The following is a 21,648-nucleotide window of genomic DNA, read 5'->3' on the forward strand; positions in this document are numbered from 1 at the left end:
TTTTTGGGTGTTTGGTTCAAGCTACGCAAAATTTCCGATTATTTCAATGTAACCAAACACGCCCTTTATGACATTTTCCCATTCATCGCATCAATAACACATCTATCCCATAGCTTACGGCATTCCAATCTTATTTCTTCAATCAACTGTGAGTAAACATTGATCATATTCGATATATCTAAATCTATTGTGATAGGTCTTCTCATACAACAAAACTTTTCTACATCTTTTGCTTAAATGGCCAAATTCTCCACATGTGAAACAATGTTCTTGCCCTTCCGCTGAAATGGCCAAGTCTTATTCACTTTAAATCATGACATAGATAGAGCCCCGATTCCTTAACTCATCTCTGCAATCCTCTATATGGAAAGTGCTGGGACGATGACAACCCCAACATATCCTTTGCTTGATTATAGCCAATTCCTGAGATAAGGATTTAAAAAGTTCAAATCGAACCCTAACCCTAAGCTATGTAGATGAAAACCTCTTCAGTGGACTAATGACACTGTTTTCCTACGGCTACTCTAAGTTCCCACAAGAACAAAACCCTAATTGAGAATGGTCTAGCTTGAACAATTCATTTTTTTAGGACATTCCTAATCACCAACATTATCTAACGATACCATAAGTTAATGTAATATGCAAATGAAAAATGTTTCTTATGCTGTAGCATAATTAAGAAATGTTGGTTCATAGTTCACTAACAAAATAGGAGAGTAAATTGCATTTTATTTGTGGCATCAGTATCATATCTTGGCAATACAGTCCCCGAGCACATCTAAAGTCGGTTACTACGATGCGGTCATCTTGATCCCAATAAAGAATGTTCTTTGACTTGAGATCACGATGTATTACAACGTGGGAATGGCAGTGGTGAATTGCTGAAAAAATCTGCTTCGAGTAATCCTACATTAAAAAAAAAACAAAAGAAATAAGACCAAAAAGACATAACAATGTATTAATACAGCTAATTTAGATAATTTACCTTCGTCATTATAGGGCAACGATCTTCATGCCACCGAAAGTGTGAAATTAAATTCATCTTATATTCTTGCAATACTAAGAATACATGATTATCTTGGCCATAAGTGCGTTCTAACCTATAATTTAAAAAATAAAACAAAAATGTTAATTCATAGTGATTAAAAAAAATAGAAAGCCGATGTTTTTTCATACATTTCTGGACAGTAGGGAAAATTTTGGTCTAGACTGAAAGGGGAATAAAAAATTTTAAAAATATCAAAGTAAATGCAAAATTATAACAAAAATCCTTAATAGGTTAAGATAATGGATTTACAACATTTTTCTGGGATATTTTATCAAAAATTTCTTTTAAGATATAGTCTCCGAAATTTATTATCACAATCAACTATAAGAAGGACCTGAATTTAGTAATAATTATACTTAATATGTAAGAAATATACCTAACATTATTATCATATTTAAGTTCGGTGAGTATGTAAGATTCCCTGATTCCCTGATGGCATTGATTGAAAGATCATCAGTAAATGGTATCCTTTTCAAAACAACTTGTTTGTTGCTTTGTTTGTCCTTCGCTAGGAAAATTTCACCGTAACCTCCTGAATCAAGTTTCTTAATAGTCTCATACCGATCCATCTACAGATTGGACAAGTGACTGTTTAAAAATAATAAACACTTTAATAGAGTAATACTAATCACGGTAAAATTCACAAATATAATTATTACGATAATCACATTAGTATGAATAAAAACAATAATAAATTATTAAACAATAATGACGGTTTAAGAACAGTGAAAGCAGTTTTAGAGTTTGTGACAAATACGACACGTTTGGCCCAGATTCTGGAAAAGTAATTTCTGCAGAATTGATTTTGGTTAAAAGCTGTAAAGCGTTTGACTGAGTTTTGATAAAAGTGATTTTTCTAAAGCAATTTTGTAAATATGTTCGGCAATTTTTTTTTTTATGTTTACATAAATTAATATTTTTATTATATTTTATTTTAAAATAATTTTAAATTTAAATTTAAATTTGAATTAAAATAAAATTTTTAAAATTTTAAAATTGTACAAAATTTAAAATTTGATATTTTAATTTAAAAAATAAATTTTTGATTATTAGAGTTGCCGATCACTAGATTGTGAGTAAAATTACATTACAAATATAAAAAATTAAGATAAGATTTATAAGAACTCCTAAAATGATAGAATCTTTTCTTTGATTAGTGAAAAGGAATCAAACAATGCAATAAACAGTGAGAAACCAAAACTATTGCGAAGTACATTACAAACATAAAAAATTAAATTACAAATATAAAAAATTAAGATAAGATTTATAAAAACTCCTAAAATGATACTTTAGAACTTAAATAACAAACAAAACCAAACGATTTTGACTAATTTGAGAATAATAAAATAAAACGAGACATAATAGCCTCTTTGATTGGTGAAAAAGAATTAAACAACACAATAAGCAGCGAGAAACCAAAACTACTATCGCAGAGTACATTACAAGAAAAAACATAAAATTTTTCATCATCCGAGTTGCCGATCACCAGATTGTGAGTAAAATTATATTACAAACATAAAAAATTAAGATAAGATTCATAAGAACTCCTAAAATGATGCTTTAGAACTTAAATAACAAACAAAACTAAGTGATTCTGACTAGTTTGAGAATAATAAACTAAAACGAAACAGAATGGTCTCTTTGGTTGGTGACAAAGAATCGAACAATGCAAGAAGCAACGAGAAACCAAAACTACTGCGGAGTACATTGCAAGTAAACATAAATTTCTTGATCATCAGAGTTGCCGATCACCAGATTGTGATAAAATTACATTACAAACATAAAAAATTAAGATAAGATTTATAAGAACTCCTAAAATGATACTTTAGAACTTAAATAACAAACAAAACCAAACAATTCTGACTAATTTGAGAATAATAAAATAAAACAAGACATAATAGTCTCTTTGGTTGGTGAAAGAGAATCGAACAACGCAAGAAACAGCGAGAAACCAAAACTACTATCGCGGAGTACATTACAAGAAAATATAAAATTTTTCATCATCCGAGTTGCCGATCACCAGATTGTGAGTAAAATTACATTACAAATATAAAAAATTAAGATAAGATTCATAAGAACTCATAACATGATACTTTAGAACTTAAATAACAAATAAAACCAAGTGATTCTGACTAGTTTGAGAATAATAAACTAAAACAAAACAGAATGGTCTCTTTGGTTGGTGACAAAGAATCGAACAACGCAAGAAGCAGTGAGAAACCAAAACTACTGCGGAGTACATTACAAGAAAACATAAATTTCTTGATCATCAGAGTTGCCAATCACCAGATTGTGAGTAAAATTACATTACAAACATAAAAAATAAGATAAAATTCATAAGAACTCCTAAAATGATACTTTAGAACTTAAATAACAAACAAAACCACTTGATTCTGACTAGTTTGTGAATTATAAACTAAAACGAGACAGAATAGCCTCTTTGGCGCGTAGAAAATCCGCTGCAGTGGAGGTGGAGGGAGAAGGCGGAGGAAGATGACGCGTTATCATCCTCGTTATCATCGCGGAGGGCCATGGAGGCAGTGGAGGATGGTCGGAGAGAAAAAAAAAAAAGAGGATCGCAGCGCGGCCTCGGCGGAGTCGGAGGCGAGTAGGGCAAGGGGTGCGCGAGCGAGGGTGAGGGCGTGAGCGGCAGAGACAATAGGGGTCGTTTCCGCCTTCGCCTTCGTCGCCTTCTTTGGCGAGAAAAAAAAAACACAAAAAAACATAAGGAGAGAGAAAAAGATATATGGGTATTTTGGTCAGTTTACTAAAAATTCTGACCGAATTTGCAAAATCGAAAAAGACTGTCCAGTTTTGCAAAAACTTAAAACTTATGGATTTTTATGCAAATTAGCCATAACTTTTCTATTTTCTTACTATTTCTAATAATTGTTCTGCTCCACTACCCCTAAATAGTTTTTCGTGAAAAATGGAAAAAATTCTTCTATTTCCTTCTTTATCTCTAAACAATTTTCTGTACTAAAGGGTAAAAAATTCTTTTATTTACTTCACTATCCCTAAACAATTCTCCGTGAAGAAGGGTAAAATATTCTTCTATTTCCTTCACTATTCCTAATAGTTCTCTGTAAGGAATGGTAAGAAGTTCTTCTATTTACTTCACTATCTCTAAACAGTCCTCCGTGAAAAAAGATAGAGAATTCTTCTATTTCTTTCACTATTCCTAAACAGTAATCCGTCAATTAGAGCGTTTGGCTGAGGGTCCGTTTGTTATGTTAAACCTTCACTTCACCTACTCTCGACTTTCTACTCTAAAATGTTGAAGTCGATTTCCGCCACACTCAATCTCCTCTAAAAAATTTATTAAATAGTAAAACCTAAACTCTACTTCCTTTATAATGAGTTAGAATTACTTTATTTATAATAAATTAGGATTACCTTAAAATAATAATAAAAAATTTAATTATATAATAGGTTAAATTTTATAACGGTAAATTTATTACCATATTTAGGAGATAACGAGATCCACTTACTTACATCAAAATAAACAGAAAAAATAATTGAATTTAACTTTCAGACTGTACGAGTTACGTCAAAACAAAGAACAAAAAAATAATCACACTTCAAGAAAACTCAAATACCATTGCATTTGACCTACGTTGGATCTACATATTCGTCAATCCAAACGCCCCTTGAGTTTAGGTAAAAGTAATTTTTCTGAAGTGATTTTGTAAATCTGTTTGGTAAAAAAATTTAGATGCTTGCATATATTAATATTTTTACTAAATTTTATTTTAATATAATTTAAAATTTAAATTTAAATTTAAATTTTAAAATTGAATTTAAATTTAAAAGTTAAATTAAAAATTTAAATTTGAATTAAAAGTATAATTTTTAAATTTCAAATTTGTACAAAAAATAAATTTGAAATTTCAAAATTTTAAATTTTGAATTTAAAATTTAAAATCTAAATTTAAATTTTTAAATTTAAAATTTAAAATTTAAAATTTGAATTTTGAAATTTAAAAGTAAAATTAAATCTTAATTTTGAATTCAAAAATTAAAGTTAAAAATTTTGGATTTTGAAATTTAAAATTAAAATTTAAAATTTAAATTTTATAATTTGAAAATTAAAACTTGTAAATTTAAATTTTAAATTTTAAATTTTAAATTTTAAATTTTAAAATTTTAATATTTTAAATTTAAGTTTTAAAATCTGAAATATCAAAATTTAAATTTTATCTTAAATTTAAAATTAAAATTTAAAATTTAAAACTTTAAAATTTGATGTTTGAAACTTATATTTAAAATTTAAAATCTAAATTTTAAGTTTGAAATGTTGAGATTTAAAAATCAAAATATGAATTTAAAATTTTAAAATTTAAATTTAATGTTAAATTTATATTTTAAATTTAAAATAAAAATAAAAATTTAAAGTTTTGGAAGAGCAGCTTTTTTCTATTTTTGATTCTGCAGGCTTCAAAATTAATTTTATGATTCTAAAAAAGAATTCCAAATTTTTTATCGATCTTTCTCATTTACTGAGTACTGAGTTTAAAAGTAATTTTGGATTCAAAATTATTTCTAAGAAACTAGGCCAAACACCCCAATATGGGCAAAGAAATGTAGTTTTTCCTTTTATATCCCTAGCTAATCGCTCAGATCAGATCAAGCCTCGCTCCGACCTTCGTTGTCTTTCTCCTGTCTCTTCTTCTTTTTCCTCCTATTGTCTCAGATCCCTCGATTCCCTTACTCCGATCTCTTCCTTCGCTCCGGCGAGGGGTCTCCTACGCCGATCCCTCCCCGTTCTCAATCGCAAGCGCACGAGATCCGGCGCGAGATCCCACGCTGGATTTAGCCATGAATCCCTTCTCCTCGGGAACTCGGTTAAGGTAAGCTCTCCATCATTTCCTACCTCTTCGATCGATTCGCGCGCTTCTCGATCTCGATCGTGCGAATTCGTGCTCTCCTTGGAAATCGTTCGATTCAGCTTAATTAGATCTGTTTGAGATCACAGCTTAAGGATTCGATGTGTCGCGTTCGAGCTAGTTGATTCTTGGGAGTTAGAACCTTAGCAGATCTCTGTTCTCATTGTGTCGTGATGAGTTCGTTTTCAGGTTTTCTTGAATATAAGTCAGAACATAAAGTTATGCTGTTTTCTTTGATTGGGGAGTCCGTTCAAGAATGTCTGCGATCCACGATTGGGAGGGAAATTTAGGAAATTTTTTGAGCCGGTTCAATTGAATCGAATGCAAACATGTTCTTTTATTCACATTTGTTCTATCAAAAGTAAGGTTGCCCCCCTCTCTTTTTCCTTGGTTCTAGATTTTAAGTGTGTCTTATTGAATTCTTTTATTTCTTGATGCATATGCAAGAATTATAAAATTTGTTGTTGTGGTACGCTAGATGCAGGTCCAGCAAAACTGCAATTGCCTTGGTTCTGAATTTGAAGCATTTCTATAGATTGTTCCCTGACCCATAACTGTTATTTACTTTAATCCTTGAGTTTCTTGAGGATAAACACTGAAGGAACCAAAAATGTTCGTAACATTAGAATAGTCAACACAGTCTACAGTGAATTATATAGCTGTTTGTTAGAGAAGGCAAGCATAGTAGAAAATGAAGGAGAGAAAATATGAGAAGGAAAGTGATTTTCTTTGTCTTGGTTGGATATTTATAGAAGAAAAGAAGAAGAGAATAGCCGTCCTCTATGTTGTTTAAAAGGACATGGCAGAAAGTAAATCAAATACTACTGTACCCTTATTTGGATGTTCTTGCTTTCGAAACTGTTGCATTCACATTCCTTTGTTATATTTGGTGTCCTAACATCAAAAATGACCGCTGCTTAGTTGGTTCTTATTTAAATGGAGTCTAATTGTTGTTCAAATGGAAATTGTTGTTATATAAATATTGGGAACCATTGGTATAATGACCTCCTAGGATGTTTAACTAGCCTGATATCAATATCAAGACTTGTTAAATGTGAATCCCACGTTTTGAGACATGTCCCTTTTGTTGACTATCTTACTATTGATTTGCATCCTTCCAGAAGATTTCTTTCATGTTCTTCTTGGTTGATTTGGCACGAGCTTTGTATTTGAACTCTCTGATCTTTCTTCTTGTTGGAATTTTTATGCTTTATAGAATACATTTCAACCATTTCCACCTTTTTAAAACTGAAGCAACTGACACACATCTTCTAATATTCTAGTGTGCTTACTTCCTACCGTATACATGTTTATGTGAGCACACGTCCATTCTCTTAATGTGATCACCATTATGCAAGCATGTTTCTGTATACGTATCTGTGTATATCAGAAGTTTGTGAACAATATGAAGTATTTCTTTTCATTATTGGATTGTAATGGTTTCAATCTTTCAGTAGAAATACTTTCCTTGTTATTTTTCCAGTTGTATGTTGAGTCATTTATAGTTGTATTTAGCTTGAGAATATAACTGCATGATACTTTGATCAATTTTTCTTCTTTGTCCAGTTCCTGTGTAGAGCCAGATGAGCAAACTTGAATTCTTAAACTTAAATTGTCAATATCTTCAGTTTTTTAAGAGTCTAACCCTTAAAACTGCAGGGATATGATTCGAGCTATACGTGCATGCAAAACTGCTGCAGAAGAGCGTGCGGTTGTAAGAAAAGAATGTGCTGCTATACGTGCCGCAATTAGTGAAAATGATCAAGATTATAGGCATCGTAATCTTGCAAAACTCATGTTTATTCACATGCTTGGCTATCCCACTCATTTTGGTCAAATGGAATGCCTTAAGTTAATAGCTTCTGCTGGGTTTCCTGAAAAAAGAATTGGCTATCTGGGCCTCATGCTGCTTCTTGATGAAAGACAAGAAGTTCTTATGCTGGTTACAAATTCCCTGAAACAGTATCCACTACATTTGTAGTTTACTGCCTAGCTTTACATCTACTTCACTAGAACTGTAGGATATTTTACACTGATTCCTATTAATTGATTTTGTACATTGCAAAAGTCATCTTTCTATCTATTTAGAATCCTTGACATGTGCAGAGATCTAAATCACTCAAACCAGTATATTGTGGGTCTTGCTCTTTGTGCTCTTGGAAATATATGTTCTGCTGAGATGGCACGGGATCTCGCTCCGGAAGTAGAGAGACTACTGCATGGGAGAGACCCAAATATTAAGAAAAAGGTACTTACTTTCCCTCTCTATATCTATTTGTGGATCATATTTAGATGATTTATGTCTTTTAATCAGAGCATTCAAGTTTAAATTCAGTAAGTACTAAATTCATTACAGTCCCTATACTGTAGGAGAGTAATTCCCTCAGTTTATAAATAGTACTTCATACAGAGAACAATATTAACTTCTCTTTAATTTGTCCTAGATTCTTAGTTTTGGTTAAATGTCTCTTTACTATCGAGTACATTATTATTATTATTTTAATTTGTATTTAAAACTACAAAGATCATCAGCTCAGCGTCATGCTGATTAATTGAATATTTATTCATGCATTTTCCTTGTTGCTTGGATGCACCTCTTTGATGAGTTTTTCTTTTGTGTTGTTCCTCAGAGTCAGGTACTTTTTAAATTTGATCACCAGCTATTTCATTTGAATTCAGTAAAATTTTGGGCCTCTTTTGTACTTTCTAGGATACAACCTTATGTGGTTAGAATCTTTTGAGTTATGGGATAAGCATAAAGAATAAGGAATCTAACAAATGGCATAAAAAAAATTGGACCTTGGTTTTGTACCTGGGCTGTAAGATCTGACCATGTAAGCACAGATTTCCGAAATTAACTAGGGAAATAAGACTGGGTTTACTCATTTCTATCTAAATGTTATAATAGTTGTTTTATTGTCTGGAAAAGAAATAGTATTGCTTTACTATTTCCTGAGAGATCATTCTATAAGTTGTGACTCTCTAATATGTCCTAGCATATTTTAACTATTGTATATTCCTTTTCAATAAATGTGTTAAGTTTCTATGAAATATGTAGCTAATGTTGGAACTGTTGGAAGCTGGTTAAAGACGGGGCGGGACGTGGTGGTAAATATGCTTTTGGAGCTTCACAAAGTCATTGCCAACATATTATGATGATGGGTGAAAATTTACCATGAACTCATCATGCCAATCTTATAATGTATGAGTGCGAAGCAATTGCTTCCTTTTGATTGCGGTGATTAATCATAGGGCGGTGTTAATCTCTGCAAGTTGCACTCCCTATCTTGATATAGTACTTTAAAAAGTAATTTTCGTGGATGGGGGATGTAGTTAGTTTCTCTCTCGATGAATTCCTATTTGTGAGAATAGTTTGCATTTTCCTTGATGAGTAGCTAATCTAAATGGCTTTTATTATCCATTGATTAAAAGTTGCTTCTTGCTTCCTAGGCTGCTTTGTGCTCTATAAGGATCATAAGAAAAGTTCCTGACTTGGCAGAGAACTTTATGGGACCTGCTGCTTCGCTGCTGAAGGAAAAGCATCATGGAGTTCTCATAGCTGGAGTTCAGCTCTGTACAGATCTATGTAAAGCCAACACAGATGCCTTGGAATATTTGAGAAAGGTATCATGCACATTATGAGCAGTATTTGGGTTTTGTGTTAAGGTCTTTTGGATAATGCAAATGCTTAACAAAAATTTCTTCCCATGATACACTTTTACGGATATTTCTATTTTGCAGCATATTCTTCCCATGGTTGACATTTACTGATATTTCTATTTGGCCAGCATACATTGTTTAAACACTAATTTTTTTTTTCTAAAGAAAATAAAATCAGTTTCAATGAGGGCTGACCTTGATGCATGGATACCACTTTTCGATTGCAACCTAGTTGTCATGATTCTGAATCCTGGAAACAGCCTCACCACATAGTGGCGCAGGCCTGCACAAAAGTTGTCCCTCTGGCTTCATAGAAGCTAGAGCCTTGTGCATTGCATTGTGCCCTTTTTTCAACCAAAATCAGAAATATATTTGAGCTCACTGCTTTATTACAACGAAACCGCATTTGTGAGCCTATCCATATTGGCTTGTTTTTTATTTTGGAGAATCCATAGAAGAAAAGGATCAACATGGTTTGTTTGGCTTATCTAATTTTATGCCTAAGCTTCTTTTCAAATTGTTCAAGGGAGCTTGCTGTTTCTCTTGTTCAAGTAATTGTTTGTCCATTTGGAACAATCTTGAGTATGGATTGTCCCTTTGAAAATGTGAACTGCCAACATTTTCTCAAGTTCATTTCTTTTTCTATTCTAATATCCATAACTAAAGTGATCATGTAACTAGTGTCAAGTGTAATACTTAAAGCCGTTTTCTTTGGCTCGGTGTAGAGTTGAGTATACAGCAAACTTAGACATTTTAAAATATGGTATTCCTGGAATCTTATGGAAGTGGCTGGATTGGACCCATCAAACCTGATATTGTTGTGCATAATAAACTTGTGGAAAACCTTTAAAGAAGATTAATAGAAACAATTATTGAATGCATGAAGCTAGCTTGCTTTGAGTAACTTTGAAATCTGGAATGGCGTGGCTAAGAAAAACATTAAGAAGAACACAATGAGCATTTTGTGCTATAGCTAGTAATGCCAAAGGTATCGTGATAGCAGATGTTCTTTTGGGGAGTATATGTAGAAGAGCAGTTTGTATATGCTATTGTTTTTTTTTTATCTTTGTGTCGGAGTACCAGTTTGCTTGCCTCTTTCTTTTGAGATGGAAATATCATGCTTCATGAAGACAGATATTTCATCAAAACAGATTATATACGTTATAACAAGTTATTATCTGTCGCTGTCCTGTTGTCTATATCTCTTCATCAAATCCATTATCCTGTAGAATATTTCTGCCAACTTTCTAAGTGTTTACTGTTTGTGGTTCTGGCCTCTTCTGATGTAAGCCATGTATATCTTTGTTGGAAACTAGAGATCGTAGTAGGTACTTTTCTTAACTTTGTTTTAGATTTCGGTGGATACATTTTCTTACGTAAACTGTATTTGTTGCTTAATGTTTTTTTTTTTCAGTTGGTTTTCTTGACACACTCCTTTTTGATTGTAGAACTGCACAGAAGGATTGGTTCGTATCTTGAAAGATGTTTCAAATAGTCCGTATGCTCCTGAGTATGACATTGCTGGTATCACAGACCCTTTCTTGCACATCCGAGTGCTTAGGCTGATGCGCATGTTGGGCCAAGAGGATGCAGACTCTAGTGAATATATGAATGACATTCTTGCACAGGTGAGGAATCAGGATCCTCTTTCTATTTCCTCCAAGTATATAATGTTATGTGTACTTACGTAAATACTGATCCTCCAAATGTTTTAGTTAATGTCCTGGTTCAAGGTTCTAACATAGATTTCCCTTTTCTTTTTCTTATTGAAGTTTAGATGGTGATTTAGTGATTTTCTGTTGAATCCTTATGTACTTGAAAAAGTTTTACTGTGCCTTTTGTCTTCTAAATTGTCCGTATCAAAGCTATCTATCTTGTTTTCTGCCATGTAGTTTCTATAGCTAGTTGGATTACTAAACTTGCATCATTTAGAAGTTGATACATACATGTTGGTTGTAAAATTTGCAAATTTTACTGTTTTGTTTTTGGCTTTTCCACTTTGTTTGCTTGCCATTTTTAGGTTATTCATATGGCCCGAGTCATAGCTTCAGTAAGATGTGTCTAGAAGTTTTAGCTTGGTTTTAAATATCTTCCAATTGATATGTCCTATATCTGCAGTTATATTTTGTAACTATTTATTTCCTTTCCTAGGTTGCGACGAAAACTGAGTCAAACAAAAATGTTGGGAATGCTATTCTTTATGAGTGTGTTGAGACTATAATGGGGATAGAAGCTACCAGTGGCCTACGTGTTCTAGCTATCAATATTTTGGGAAGATTCCTGTCAAATCGTGATAACAATATCAGGTAAATACTCTTTTTATATTTGTGGTTTATTTATGCATTTGTGAAATTTGTACTTTGGGAAGCGTGGGCCCATGTTCTACATCTTCTGCATTTATGAATTTGTTGAAAGTGATATATGTAATCGACCCCAATTAGTGAACTAACATTTGACAATTGCTATTTGACTAATTTACATAATTACTGAATGCTGTTGATAATTAAAATGCTAATACATAGTGTGGATTTGGTCCATGCTTCTGTGTGAGGGGTTGGGAAAAACAAAGCTTCAAACTAATTAGCTTATGAAGTATTAGGGTATTCTCCTTTGGACGTAATTGATTGGGATAAATGAAATACACTTGTTAGACCTACCAATTGGTTGGATTGGTTGCTTTCGTCCATTTGAGTATTCGCATAATTTGATTAAGTGAAGATTACACGTCTAGTTTGTACACGTTAAAAGTTTTATCTAGTTGATAACAGATTCTTTGTTGGGAAAGTTCCAGTTTCTTTTTCTCTTGAATGTTAGTTCACTTATTTGTTTAATAATCTATTCTTCTTTTGTTTTCCCCTTCCAGATATGTTGCACTGAACATGCTCATGAAGGCCATTACAGTAGATGCTCAAGCGGTGCAGAGGCACAGGACAACGATATTAGAATGTGTCAAGGTAATACAGCTTCACCCTTTAGATTTTAAGAAAGAAAGGACTAATTCTTTTCTTTATTGAGAAGAGCAACAGTACTTTCGTTCTCTTATTGCAGAATGATATGGTGTAGAACTGAAAATTCATGTTGTGGCTTGCTTTGTACATAATTATTACTATTTTGATTAAATAGAAACTATCTTTTTTTTCCCCTCCCTTTCGGTCTTCTATGACAATCTGAAGTCTGTTTCTTTTATCTTTTACAATGTGCAGGAAATTGTGTTGAAATATGAATCACTTCCAAGATCTATTGAAACATCTTTGTTTTATTGTTAAATTCTTTATTTAGTTTTCCGATGTTACACTTGCTGGACATAAAAAATAAAGTTGTTCTGCTGGATAGTTCGATCACTTAATAGAAGTTAAACTAAAGTAGTATTCGTCTTAGTGAGATCATATATATTAGTTACTTTATTCTAATGGTACAAATGGAACACAGACTTTGCAGTCAGTTCTGTGTCATGCTTGTGCAAACTCTCTATTATTCATGTGATTGATTGTGTGCTTCAAGTTGCCTCGAATTCTATTTTCCATCTTTAACTAGATTTTGGTATAGTTCACTAAAGGGTTCATAGTTAGCTGTCTAAAGGTGTCTATTATCTCTGCTACTTGTAGTCAAAAGGATGTAAAATTTGACTTGCAACTTTCAGGATTCTGATGCCTCAATACGGAAAAGGGCTCTGGAGCTTGTTTTCCTGTTAGTCAATGACGGCAACGTGAAGCCTTTGGCTAAAGAACTTATTGACTATCTAGAAGTAAGTGATCAAGAATTCAAGGGGGATTTAACTGCCAAAATTTGTTCAATTGTTGAAAAGTAAGTTCTTTCAACTTTTTGTTAAGTTTCATAAGATATAATTTTCAACATTTTAATGCTTATAATATCCACATTTCCTGCCTTTTAAAACTTTATTCAATTAGTTCTGCTAGTCGACTTGTTAATATAGTAGCATCTTTCTTACACCCACCAGAAACCCACCAGAAATAGAATTCACTGAATGCTGACAAATCCTTTGCCACTCAAGTTTATGGCATCTGCCTCATTTAGGCCCCTTCTTCCCTTCAATAATCCAAAATTGAATCTGCCTGCCTGGCACTGTATGGTATAGGTATGGTGTGTAGACCAGCAACCCTTGGATTTTAGGTGGTTAGCTATTGAAGTGAAAAAAAGGCTGGATGTGAAAATTGTTATGCATTAAATTATAAAAAAACTTCTTAGCTCAAAAATGAATCTTTGTGAACAGTGTGGATATCATTTGAGCATGTTTCCCATCTCTTCTTGAGAAACAGGTGGGGGTATTTCCTTGCAAAATTTTATTTCACTTTTTCTAGCTTATCTCCTGGTTTGAAATTGAATTTAATTTCTTTCCATACTTAACAAACAACAGCTAGTTCAGGGCTCCATTTGCTAGCTTCAACGATAATTTCAGCGCCTTCACGAGCAAAGAATGGCTTTCTTATTCCCACCTGGGACTTGTTTGGCTAATGAATGCTTCTACCCTTAGTTTGACCCTATGGAAGATTTACATTGTAGTGATTGGGGTCTTCCTTCTTGATTTTTGTATGGTATAACTATATGTGGCATAATATAGTAACCTCCTCATGAGAAGTGTATGAAATTTGGGTTATTAAATGCCCTTTCAAGACCAAACCGCGAAGTTAAGCAGCAGCAAATGCATGTTTGATGCACGGTGTGTCTTTGTGTACGTATCTCGCTTCAAACCTTAATTTAACCAACAAGACTGGAATTGCATACGCTAGCTTAGACAGGGGTTAGCAAGGACTGATATGCTGGTTGGCATAGCGAGCACGTGCTAACTGGGCTTACTGTCTGGGCCGCTTGCTGATGAGTGCTGGCACTTAAATGGGCTCTGTACATGGTCTGTACTGACCGTGCTCAGAGTTAGTACTGTGCATATAGTGGCATGTATTGTGAGGCATGCTGCAGTAAGTGAAACATGATTGCTAGGGCTTGGGGGAAAAAATAGTTCTTCGGTTGCTGTAGTGTCATTTTTTCTCCTGTTTGTTTAAGAAGTGATTGATAGCAAGTTATGAAAGAAATGAGACTGCAGCTAAATGTTCTTTTGAGACGATAATCTACTGCAGGGTTATTTTTGCTCTTCAACTTATAGTTGATAAAAAATAAAGGTGGTCTTGTTTAGTTATATTTTTACTCTCAAATTGGAGGGAAATCATTATCTTTGACTAAGTAGTTATTCTTATTATATATGAGTATGAAAGTTGAGACCTGAATGATTACTATCTAAATCCTCTCTTTAACACACTTATGTAGCTAATGATTTTGCTACTTCCGTTATGTAGGTTTTCTCAGGAGAAGCTGTGGTACATTGATCAAATGTTCAAGGTCTTATCTCTGGTAGGTGAGGAAGTAGTTTCATGATTATTCTGAAATTCACGAAACAAAAATATAAACTTTTTTGTTTTTGGTATCTTGCTGAATTACACATTCCTATCTAATTTTAAAATTTCTTATGGTTCTACCTGCATTATATGTTTCAACTGCAATCACTTGCATCTTTTTTTCCAGTAAGTGTCTGGTATTAACATTCCATCTATTTTGTGGTCGTAGTTTAGGATGACATATGGCGACTGGTCCTCAGCTATTCATTGTATTCTCTGCAAGTTGCATAATCCTTGTAACAACTGCGACACATTACTCCTTACCTTCAGTGATTTAGTAACTTATTACTGGTGCAAATCACATGCTAAATTTCTTAGAACACCATTGATAAAGACATAAATAATGTTACTATTTTTTCAAGTATGCATATTTTTGGCAATTATCATCTTATTTTATATTGGTTATTTGTCTAAAGAATGTTTATTTACTGTGAAAAAGTGAGATCAGGCTAATATAAGGAAAACGTGAGATCATGCTAATATAGTTCTTCCTTTTTTTATGGGGACAATATCAGCATCATCTTTTTATAATTATTTTTTACAGGCTGGGAATTACGTAAAAGATGATGTGTGGCATGCCCTTATAGTTGTGATAAGCAATGCACCCGATCTTCAAGGTTACTCTGTTAGGTCCTTGTATAGGGCATTGCAAACATCATACGAGCAGGTATCTTGAATTATGCATTGCTATTCTTAAAGGTGTGCATTCTTGGTATTCACTTTGCTTCATGCTTTCCCAATTTTTGTTGCTTAGGAAAGTTTAGTACGAGTTGCTGTGTGGTGCATCGGGGAGTATGGCGAGATGCTGGTCAATAATGTTGGAGTTCTTGAAGTGGAGGAACCTATGACAGTGAGTCAATTGTTATTCTACTCCTAATAATTCTAGCATTATCTAGCATACTCTAAATGAATGGACTTATTCTGATGATAGACCCTGATTTCTTAATTTAGCAATGTCATAGAAAAATATTCTGGAAGTAGAATTTATGTTTTCCTTTGATAATCAGACTCTAAATTCATGTATCCCATACATAAGATGGTTCCTTAAATTAATTTTCAATGTGTCATAAAGGAAGGCACTCTCTGTAATTCCCATATAGGTTGTGCTACTTTGTGCCTATGGCACATGGGCTAGTCTTATCCAACTGCTCATCTCATATCCCCTTTAAAGTCTATTAACTATCAAGGAATATGCAGTGCTAACATGCAGAGTTCATTGTTTGGTGTTAACTGAATGAAGCTTATCAACTTTGGAAATATGCTTAGAGGACGCACTCTTTTAGGGTAAATTATTCAGGATATTCTTGTTAAAGGGCGTGAACAACACAGTTTTCTTATCCAGGTAACAGAATCTGATGCTGTGGATGCCGTAGAGGTTGCCTTAAAACGTCATTCTTCAGACATGACTACTCGAGCTATGTCTCTGATTGCTCTTTTGAAGCTCTCTTCACGATTTACACCCACCTCAGAGTAAGTTTTTTTGACAACCGGATATACCAATTGCTTTCTTCTCATCCTTTATATGTTTGCAACTTTGCATGATGTCATTTGCCTGATTTCCTTCTTGTTTTGCACACTTTCTGAAGTTTTGATGTCTGTTGCCTTTGTATTCTAGGTCCATTGACTTACTTTGTATAGCTGTAGTATGACTAGTTTAACATGATATACTTTGTGTTTGTTATGTAAATATGCATTTTTTGTATGGTTAACCTTTTGAACCTTTGACTTTTGTCACATTCTCTGAACTTGAAACCTGAAAGACTATTAGCCTTTTTCTTGCCAATTGGGTTTAATCCTTTGCCTGCTGATAGCGGCGTCGTCTTTTATTACTCTAGATTTCATCTCCGGTACTCAAAAGGAGATTTTACCTTTTTCTTCCACTAGCTTAATTTCTGGACTTTGATACTTCTGCATTTGTTTCTGCAATGTCATAAGATTGCAATTCTTTTACATTGTTTGATTTGTCAGGAGGATAAAAGAAATAGTTACACAGCATAAAGGGAGTGTCGCACTAGAATTGCAGCAAAGATCAATTGAATTCAACTCTATTATCCAGAGGCACCAAAATATCAAGTGGGTAACTGATCTTTTGGTCGTCAACAATATAGCGAGACATCCATTAAAAATTCTTGTGGTTGAATCCATGCATTTATTGTTAGGCTGCTGGTGCATGTGCAGATCTTCTTTGGTGGAACGAATGCCTGTCTTGGATGAGGCAGCTTATTTAGGAAAGAGAGCAGGTTCTTCTCAACCAACGCTTTCAGCTGAAAAATCTAGCAAACCGACCACTTCTGCTGCATCACTTAAGCTTCCAAATGGCGTAGCTAAGCCACCAGCTGCTCCTCTTGTGGATTTGCTTGATTTAAGTTCTGATGATGCACCAGTTCTGCCTTCAGCCCCTAATGATTTTCTAAATGATCTATTGGGAATTGGCCTACCAAATTCATCATCATCAGGTTTTATTCTGCCTTATTCAGTATTTTTTTTTCCTTTTATTTGTGGACATTCTTATGCATGTATAAGAATGAGATAATGACAATTAGGATGCTTGATGCCAATTATTCCAAGATACTTCTTGTATGAGTTAGAGCGTAATCTCCGTTTTAACTACACTTAGTGATTAACTAACAGTTATATGATGACTCTAGTAGTCTACTTTTTGCCTAAGTTTGAGCATAATTTTTGGTGAGTTTTTCAGTTTAATCTGTTTCATCAGACTTAACAATGCAATGACTTAAACTCCATTCTTGTTAAGTTGAAGAATGCCATCCTTTTCTTGTAAAGTAACATTGTCGTGTTTGAATGGTAGTTTAAGTATTAATTTCGTTATAATGTTCTGTTTCTAGTTTTTAAATCTTCACATGCCCTATGAAATTTACTGCAGTTTTAATGTCCTTAGTAATATGTTATTGTGTTTTATGGTCTAGTCACTTTAGCTGATAAAGACAACATTTTGCTGCCTTTTCTCAATGGATTTAATGCAACATTTCTTATGTGACATAATCATTACGTGAAATTGTATTCTTTCAGCAGATGCTTTACAACACTTCTTCTCTATTACATTTTCCAGCTTCTATGTTTTTTTCTTCAATTTACTTCTTACCACTACTATCTCAGAGTGAATGTGATCGCCACCAGACATACCTTATGCTTTAGGTGGTACAATAACTGCATACCATAGTTCTTTCATTTGTTGAAAGACTAATCTATAATCCAATAGAAACTGAAACCTCAAATGCCTTTTTTTCTATTATTTTTGCGAGTTCACCCTTGCCTCTGTGTGATTCTTTCTGGAGCTTTTTTTAAAAATTTTTTTACAAGCAAATCTCTCCATCCTAGCATTGACAGTGCTAATCTCATGCATTTCGAGAGGGGTTCTTCTGGTAAATCGTAAATGAATCTTTAGTCGGAATTTAACTAATTGGTTTCTTTGTTGTACATTTTCAGGTGCAGCGCCATCAACAACTACAGATTTACTCATGGATCTTCTATCGATTGGAACATCTCCTGCACAAAACGGTCCATCAGATTCTAATGTTGTTCCTTCAAGCGGTAATATTTCTTTAAATCATTCTGGCGATAACAATCTTTATTTATCTCCATATTCCCGTCTGACGAATGCTATATTTGGTTGTAGCGAAAGCAGCAGAAAGTAAACCTGCTCCTGTTACTGCTCCAGTGATGGACTTATTAGATGGCTTGCCATCAAATGCATCTCCTCCCAGTAAGCTCTTTTGGTGCTAATATTCTTACTTGGGTGCTATGCTAATATTCTTTTGGTGCTAATATTCTTATCAATCTCTTGTTTTAACAGGAGATGAGAATTTGGTTTATCCAACTATTACGGCTTTCGAGAGCAGCACCTTGAAGATAGCATTCAGCTTCGAGAAACAACCTGAGAAACCACAAGTGACATTGATCAGTGCTACATTTACAAATCTGTCATCAAGTACTTTGACAAATTTCATTTTTCAGGCTGCTGTGCCCAAGGTATTGGAGCTGTACTTGCATTTTAGTTTTGACATCTTTTGCAAATTGAACATTCCTAAACTAAATTCATATAATTTAATTTTAGATTACTTAGTCAGGTTTGGGATGGTTCTTTTACTTGATTTCAGTTTATTTGTTCTGTTTTGCGTATTGAACTGCGTTGTTTGGGTCTATTGTGGTTAGTTGGGTGAGTCAGTTGGTATAGTCTTCTATGCAGCATTACCTGGCTGATACAAATGCCATATGCCCTCTGTATTTGCCTATATAATCGTTTATTTGTTATTCCTAATGTATAAATCGAATTTTAGTGTGAGCAACAAGGGCTATTTTAAGCTCGGTGTTAGTTGGCATTTCTTACTTCCACTTGACTTGCGTGGGACTAAAAAGGCCACGCCATCTTGTTTAACATAGCTGGTCATCACCGTGTGGTACTGACAATCCCAACTATACGTTGTAGGTAGAAATATTTTCCAGTTGTCATAGGTAACCGTTGCTACGAGTACTCATGCATGTTTTGTGATTCTGTCCATTCACCTTTGATGTAAGTGCTTTAAGAAATGGATAGATAATTATTTTGTGCAGATGGAGGATCTTATAGGTTGATTCACTTAATGATATTGCATCTTCTTTCCTCATACATGCAAGAGTTTCTTTTCCTTCCCTAGAGGTATTCCTCAAAATTATGACCACCAAATCTGTATCTTTCAGTTTGTCCAGTTGCATCTGGATCCAGCTAGCAGCAGCACACTCCCAGCCAACGGAAATGGGACAATTACACAAAGCCTTCGTGTTACTAATACCCAACATGGGCAGGTATTAATATTTGAATTCTCTACATCTTCTCATGATTCCTCTGAAATGTCATTATGCGAATAACTTTTCGCTTTCCTTTCTTTATCATGATGGTTTAGAATTTATAGCTCTCGAACGTACAACTATTATGTTACTATCTAGCAAAAGCTCAGCTGTGAACGCAACATTCAGCTGTAAAATGCATCATTGTAAGGAGCATGGAACAGTTAATTAGGGAGGAAAGGGTAAGATTTATAAAAAAGAAATAATTGCCTATGTACCCTTGAAAAGTTATTGAGTTTTGTATTCATCCTTTGGTTCAAATGGACCCCTCTAAGGTTCTTTGTTTTTCTTATACCCTTACTTTGAGGGTTTATTTGTAAGAATTTGGAATTTCAGAAGGATAGATTTGAGCATAGCAATTTTTGAGGGGTAAATATAGAAGTCGGAAACTCTTAAAGGGTATATAGTCAATTGCCCTTTGAAAACATGTAACACACAACCAGGCGACAAATTAAAGTCCAAACTTTTCATTAAACATGATTTAGGGCTGAATTGCAGTTATGTGTATCTTCAGAGAACATTGAAAAAAATGAATTCTAATAATCATAAATCATACCGAGTGAGCTTAAGCTTTACATCAGAGTGTGACATGGAATATATTTAGAGGAAGATACTAGAAATTTCAATGATCACACAACTAAAGCACACATCGGTATTTCTTTTGTTTAACCATACCATGAACCAAATTTTCTAACAACTTTACTTTCCAGAAACCCCTTGCTATGAGAGTAAGGATGGCTTACAAATTTAATGATGAGGACAAGTTGGAGCAAGGACAGATCAGCAACTTCCCTCCCGGATTATAGTGTTATTTGCAGCTTGTGAGACTTACTTAGTGCGAGTTTATGGCTGGAGAGCGGCACAGTTGTTCTCTCTTCAATTTTCACCCACTTTTTGGTGTCACTTCGACACCCTGGGTATTTTTCGTCGTTCATTATCCCTCTATATGTATACTAGTCAGCATTGTTGCGGAATCTACTTTTACAGAATGAATATCTGGGTTTATGTACACCGCGCGTGACCTTTTTCAGGGATATGCAATCAGAAAAGGACGTTTGTCAGTGTGGAACTAGTCTAGATGATAATCGTCTGGAAATGTTTTGATATTCTATTTATTCATAATTTGTATTGTGTTTTCCTCGTGTATTTTTCAGAATTTCCAAAACAGAGTAAATAGCTGGTTGGTTAGTAAATTGAATTTTACAGCAACGAGCTTGACCCTTCGCTCTAGTACTTGATTGGTATATGCTTACTGTTATTCCCAGCTTTTCTGATTTTAGCGGATATGAAGACTAAACTAATGCACATTTGAATCTGGGTGTGAAGTTCCTCAAATGCTTCTTTTATCTTTTGTCTGAAGGTGTGCCATTTGTGATCTGAGATATGGCGGAGTTGTAGTTCTATCGTCTCGCTAGTTTGTAATGAGTTCAGTAGTTTTATTGCTTTTGCGTCTGAGCTGCTTTTTCCTTGGGTAAAATTGTGTTGGCAGCCGCCATTTTGAAGTGGTCTCCTCAACTTTAAATATATTTCTTGAAACCACGCAGCTTATATTTTTTTTAAAAAAATAATTGTGACATTAGTCTGAATAATTAGAGATTTATCAAGTTTATTGATGATTTTATTGAATTTAATAATTTTAATTATGTTTTTGTAAACAAAATTATATTAATTGACTGTTAATAACTAATATATAGTCATTAAAGTTATAAAATCTCTCTTCTCCACAATCGCTAGATGCATAGCCCTCTTTCTTACTTCCTCTCCGTTCAAACTCGTTCGTCATCTTCTCGCCTCCGTTGGA

At 33.8% G+C, this 21,648-nt stretch overlaps 1 protein-coding gene across 1 annotated transcript; it reads left to right on the plus strand.

The window, feature by feature from the left end:
* Positions 5,671-21,056, plus strand: LOC109725567 (AP-1 complex subunit gamma-2). The gene is made up of 19 exons (XM_020254811.1): positions 5,671-5,898; positions 7,594-7,896; positions 8,041-8,182; positions 9,385-9,558; positions 11,043-11,222; positions 11,746-11,900; positions 12,458-12,548; positions 13,235-13,398; positions 14,904-14,958; positions 15,547-15,669; positions 15,757-15,852; positions 16,345-16,472; positions 16,971-17,075; positions 17,181-17,458; positions 18,450-18,554; positions 18,640-18,726; positions 18,817-18,992; positions 19,701-19,805; positions 20,558-21,056. Exons 1-19 carry the CDS (start codon positions 5,867-5,869, stop codon positions 20,651-20,653), a joined length of 2,595 nt encoding a protein of 864 aa, XP_020110400.1. The 5' UTR covers positions 5,671-5,866; the 3' UTR covers positions 20,654-21,056.

Source organism: Ananas comosus, linkage group 2, assembly GCF_001540865.1.
Source record: "Ananas comosus cultivar F153 linkage group 2, ASM154086v1, whole genome shotgun sequence".
Classification (NCBI taxonomy): Eukaryota; Viridiplantae; Streptophyta; class Magnoliopsida; order Poales; family Bromeliaceae; genus Ananas; species Ananas comosus.

Excerpts from the sequence above, each read along its gene's own strand:
- LOC109725567 (XM_020254811.1), top strand. The coding sequence starts at position 5,867 with ATGAATCCCTTCTCCTCGGGAACTCGGTTAAG. Across the intron at positions 15,853-16,344 it reads AAGTGGAGGAACCTATGACA|GTAACAGAATCTGATGCTGT; the intron begins GTGAGTCAATTG and ends TTTCTTATCCAG. Across the intron at positions 16,473-16,970 it reads CGATTTACACCCACCTCAGA|GAGGATAAAAGAAATAGTTA; the intron begins GTAAGTTTTTTT and ends TTGATTTGTCAG.